General features: G+C 35.7%; 1 protein-coding gene across 1 annotated transcript; it reads right to left on the bottom strand.

Annotated features, from left to right (window-relative positions):
* Positions 1-4,379: 4,379 nt before the first annotated feature.
* LOC109242349 (ethylene-responsive transcription factor 14-like) lies at positions 4,380-5,229 on the bottom strand. Its single transcript, XM_019409211.1, has one exon. It carries the CDS (start codon positions 5,216-5,218, stop codon positions 4,838-4,840), a length of 381 nt encoding a protein of 126 aa, XP_019264756.1. The 5' UTR covers positions 5,219-5,229; the 3' UTR covers positions 4,380-4,837.
* Positions 5,230-5,652: the final 423 nt, after the last annotated feature.

The raw sequence follows: 5,652 nt of genomic DNA, 5'->3' as shown, positions 1-5,652 counted from the left end.
AATCAGGAGGATCCAAGACGTAGTAAACATCAAAGAACGTCTACTTTATTTGGACCAGATTTTGTGACTTTCTTATTAGAGAATGAACCTCGAACATTTAAAGAAGCGATGTCTTCTTCAGAATCATTATTTTGGAAAGAGGCAGTCAATAGTGAAATAAAATCCATATTGAACAACCATACATGGGAATTGCTTGATCTTCCTCTTGGAAATAAACCTTTGGGTTCTAAATGGATTTTTAAGAGAAAAATGAAAGATGATGGAACTATTGATAAATATAAGGTAAGACTTAGTCAAAGGGTATAGACAACGAGAAGGTCTTGACTACTTTGATACATACTCTCCAGTTACAAGAATTGCGTCCATACGGATGTTAGTAGCATTAGCTGCAGTGTATGGTCTTAAAATTCATCAAATGGATGTTAAGACAGCCTTCTTAAATGGAGAGTTGGAGGAAGAAATCTACATGGAACAACCTGAAGGGCTTGTGGTTCCAAGTAAAGAAAAGAAGGTATATAGACTTGTTAAGTCCCTTTACGGACTAAAACAAGCACCCAAACAATGACATGCGAAATTTGACCAAACAATGTTGTCAAATGATTTTAAGATAAATGAATGTGATAAATGTGTGTACATTAAAAATGTTCCAAATAACATAGTCATTGTTTGCTTATATGTGGACGATATGCTGATAATGAGTAATGACATTGCCAACATAAATGCTACTAAGCGTATGCTAACTAGCAAGTTTGATATGAAAGACTTGGGAGTTGCTGATTTAATTCTGGGAATCAAGATCCATAAGACTCCTCAGGGTCTCGCATTGTCACAATCTCATTATATTAAGACAGTACTTGAAAAATTCAAGCACTTAGGGTTTAAAGTTGCAAAGACTCCAATTGACGTGAATCTTACATTATCAAAGAACAAAGGCCAAAGCATATCACAATTGGATTATACTCGTGTGTTAGGATGCTTAATGTACATCATGAATTGTACACGACCAGATATAGCTTGTGCTATAAGTAAATTAAGTCGATACACGAGCAATCCAGGTCAATCTCATTGGATGGCAATGAAACGAGTTTTGGGATATTTAGAACATACCCAGGGCTTTGCTTTGCACTACAGTAAATATCCTGCGGTGATTGAGGGATACTGTGATGCAAATTGGATCACCGGTTCAGCTGATTCAAAGTCCACAAGTGGATATGTGTTCACTATCGGTGGAGGAGCGGTATCTCGGAAGTCATCCAAACAAACTTGTATTGCTTGCTCTACAATGGAGGCTGAATTCATAGCCTTAGATAAAGCCGGTGAAGAAGCTGAATGGCTCCGGAATTTCTGGGAAGACATTCCATTTTGGCGCAAACCGTTGGCACCAATATGCATACATTGTGATAGTCAAGCGACAATTGGAAGGGCTGGGAGCATTATGTATAACGGTTAATCTCGTCATATACGACGAAGACATAAGACCGTTAGGCAATTACTCTCTAGAGGAATTATCATGATTGACTATGTAAAGTCAAGTGATAATATGTCGGATCCACTTACGAAAGGCCTAACTAGAGAGGTAGTTGAGAAATCATCAAGGAGAATAGGACTATGGCCGAGAACAAGTCATTGTGGCGGTAACTCTACCTAGAAGACTGGAGATTCCAAGATCTAGGTTCAAGGAGATCAAACAAAGTCATTAATGACGGTTCAACATTGTCAACTAAAATTTGGTCTGTTCTCGTGATGAGACAATGTTCAGTACCAAGGATAAAGCATTAAGGCTTTTAATGATTTCTAAATTTGATACGGGGTATATCAAATAGTGTATCTATGGGATGACACGTTTAGGAATCACCTATATAAGTGTGAAGTGCTAGCCGCTTCAAGGAGAATTTGTAAGGCCAGTTCTCTATGCACTTATGAAACCAGGCGGTGTTCATGGCTGAAACGAACACAACAATAAGAACCAAAGACGGTTAAGGGTTGCTTGTATGACTTATGGTTGTCTAGGTATACACCAAAGTTCGACGGTTCAAAGATATCAAATCTACCGATTGACCGAGTATATCCGACATAAGTTCACTACGGAAAGTTTAAAGGGAAACCTACTTATCCAGATGCAATTAATCCTTGTTTGCGAATCACACAATTTTTCATGCATATTTCCGTGATATAGCCATTCCCCATTCATGTGGGGGATTGTTTGGATTTTAAGTATATTAAATGCTTAAAAGAGGGTGAATGGGAAATGGAGGAAAATGAAATTTTTAAGTAAAATTTTAAGCCCCCCCCCCCCCCCGACAAAGGGACATTGTCCTATATTGGAAGAGAAAGAGGTTTTTAATGGGTATATAAGCAATTGCTCTTCTTCTAGCTCTTAAAGAGTTGAGAAGAAGGCAAGCCTCGCGCCGCCGTCGTCGCTCGCTTGGCTTCGGCTTCGGCTTCGGATTCAGATTCGGATTTGGTCAAACGATTGATTGATTAAATCTTTGGACCAAATTTGTTTGTTAATAGTAAATATTAACAGAAATGTTATTAAATATTTGTTTTAATAACAAAATATTAATATTAAATCTAATCGTTTCCATTTTTCCGTTTTCTATTTTGGTAACAGAAAATTAACTACCATCTTCAATTTTCCCTCTTTATTTTCCCTCTTTATTGTTGAGTAAATAGCCATTTATATTATGGCATTTATGCTGTGGCCGTTTTGCATAAACAGCCATTCTAAAGAGTTGTACCTCTTCAGATTTCAGCCCAACATTGGTTATAAATACAAGTCCATTCTCTCAGATTTTCCATACAATTTTCTGAGTTTCTCCTCCTTCTTCTGCATTGTTGTAACTTCAAAGAAAGCAACAGTAAGTGTGATTTGCTACTGAACTTTGTGTTCGCTGAAACACTGATGTTTGAAATACCACTACACCAGTGTGTAATTCGTTCTATCCTGGGAGGAAATAATCCATAACCTTGGGTACTAGGAGGGGATTAAATTCCTTAATGAAACACTGTGAATTCAGTGGGCTCGGATTAATTGGTATTTTGTTTATATTTCTGTTTATGTTATTTTATTTTCTACAAAATTATTTTACAAATACAGTTGTGTTTAATTTCAGCCAAAATTACTTCGTAAAATATTCGTATTACATTTGTCCATGACTTATAACAACAGAATACTATTTTGCAGACACAAAAACCTCCATTCTATATCAATAAAGGCTTCCCATAAGCCAAATTGTCTGAGAATCTCTAACAAGAAGGCCCAAGATGATGTACGTGCTTTCGCCATGTCCAGTAGGGTATACATTCGGTATTTCGGTTCGATATTTAAAAACTTCAGTTTGAGATTTTGGTACTCATTTTATCAATTGTATATACTAATTAAATATCGTACCAAAGTTGTTCGGTACGGTTAGATATTTCTTGTTTGATTCGATAGGATTTTGATTTAATACATTAACGGAATTATGTCTTTTTAAAGGAACATCAATATTAACTAACGAGCAGTAGCAATAAGTGCTAAACAAGGGCCTGAGCCAAACCGAAATATAGTTGTAATATATACACTTATAAAGTTCGGTATTTTGATATAACCGAAATATTGAAATATTGATACTCTAATACCAAATACCAAACCAAATTAAAGAACTGAAATATTGATATGTGTACTTATTTTTTGAAGAATGTACCGAATACCAAAGAATCGATATTTAGTCCAGTCCGGTTTTCAGATTTCTCGGTATTTATAATTTATGCCCACCCTATTATTGTCCAGCAGCTTTAATACGACATTAGCATACACAGATATATGTCCAAATGCCATTTATAATTCATGTTGTGGCAAAGAATTGACACACATAAATAGCAAAATAAATGTTTAAGACACATTTGGGGTCGTTTGGTAGGAGGTATTAGAAAAAATAATGCAAGCATTAGCTCTATGCATTACTAATACCTTGTTTGGTACATTTTTTCAACATGTGTATAATTAATACTTGTATTAGTTATACATCATACTTGGTATTATCCAATGTATAAGTAATGCATAGAAAACCATGGCATTAGTAATACCAAGGCTATCAATGCGTGCATTAGTATGGTTAAAGACATAATTGTCCTTAAAGTCCCTTAAAGCTAGAGAATATGGAGGGCATTTTTGTAAACAACTGTTTTTCTTAAAAATTATGCAATTCATTATAATTTTAATACACCACACCAAACAGTAAATAAGAAATAATATCTGTATAACTAATGCTTGCATTACTAAGCCATGCATTACTAATTCAAGTTTTTATCAACTTGGTTCTTTTGTCAGTAGTACAGCTGACAAAAATGGAAGAAATTAAACATCAAAAAATTTGTTGAGAGAAATGGCAATATTTATGATCACAAAGACTTTTCTTGACCCTTCATCATTTGCATTGCAAAGTACAGATAGTACAATAGCGTTACAAGCATTGCAACCGCAGGTTGCTTGCTTCATTCAAAAACCAAATCCCCAAAAAAGAAAATTAAAAAAAAAGGTACAATAATAAAAAGAAAAAGGGAACCCAAAAGAAAAAACAAACCACCCCATCTTAAGAATAATGTGATTTTAGGCGGCAACAACAACAACAACAACAACAACAACAAAAAATTCAGTGTAATCCCACAGTAGAGTCTGGGGAGAATAGTATGTACGCACACCTTATCTCTATCTTGTGCAGATAGAGAGACTGTTTCCGATAGACCCTCGGCTCAAGGAACAGATTAATGTGATTTTAGGAAATTAAAAAGCTCACATTTTCATCGTGAAAATAGAGTAAGAGATAGACCAGAACATTTGAAGTCATCATCTTTATTTCCTCTTGTTTTGCTCATCACAATCAAGAAGTTCCTCTAACAACTTATCATCCAAACATTCAAATTCAAGAACTTCCCTTGATGATGAAGAACCAGTATAAAAATGTGAAGAGCTACTAGGTAAATTATATTCCTGAGGAAAATTAAGTATAGCTAAATGACCTCTCATTGAATAAGCTGCCCTATCATAAGCTCTTGCTGCATCTTCAGCTGTGTTATATGTCCCGAGCCATACCCGAGCCCCTTGTCGAGCCGAGTCGCGAATCTCCGCCGCGAATTTCCCCCACGGCCGCCTTCGGACGCCTCGATATTTTATCTCTCCGCCACCACCATTTTTAGTGTCCATTTTTCTGCCATGGCTTGACTCTTCATCCATGTTTATTTCATGCAGAATGGACTAAGGTGGGTAAGTAATTTGGCGCTTATAAAGAGGTTCAAAAAGATTTGGTCTTAGTTTTGAAAACTCGAAGGTGGAGAATTTGCCACGTGGAATATCCTAGGGCCCAGAAATGTTCCCACGTGTAAAAGAACCTTCTATTTAGACCAAAGTTTTAATGCAGTGTATCTGGATGGTCAACGTGATGGCTTTGAAAAAGAATTCAAGTCTTCTTTTCTTTCATCTGCTTTTAATTTTGCATGCATGTCTATTCTGTTCCCTTTCTATTTTTAGATTTAATTTATAAAAGATTAAGTTTAAAAATAGCAACAAATGTTTTAAGCATTTGGGGCAAACATGAATATGTTTGTAGTATACTGAATTAATTGATGTGAGGTCATATGCTTAGACACTTGGCTCTTACGTATAACGAA

The sequence above is a fragment of the Nicotiana attenuata genome, unplaced genomic scaffold (genome assembly GCF_001879085.1).
Source record: "Nicotiana attenuata strain UT unplaced genomic scaffold, NIATTr2, whole genome shotgun sequence".
Taxonomy (NCBI): domain Eukaryota; kingdom Viridiplantae; phylum Streptophyta; class Magnoliopsida; order Solanales; family Solanaceae; genus Nicotiana; species Nicotiana attenuata.
Note: the sequence above shows the minus strand (reverse complement) of the source record. Positions and strands in the feature narration are given on the sequence as shown.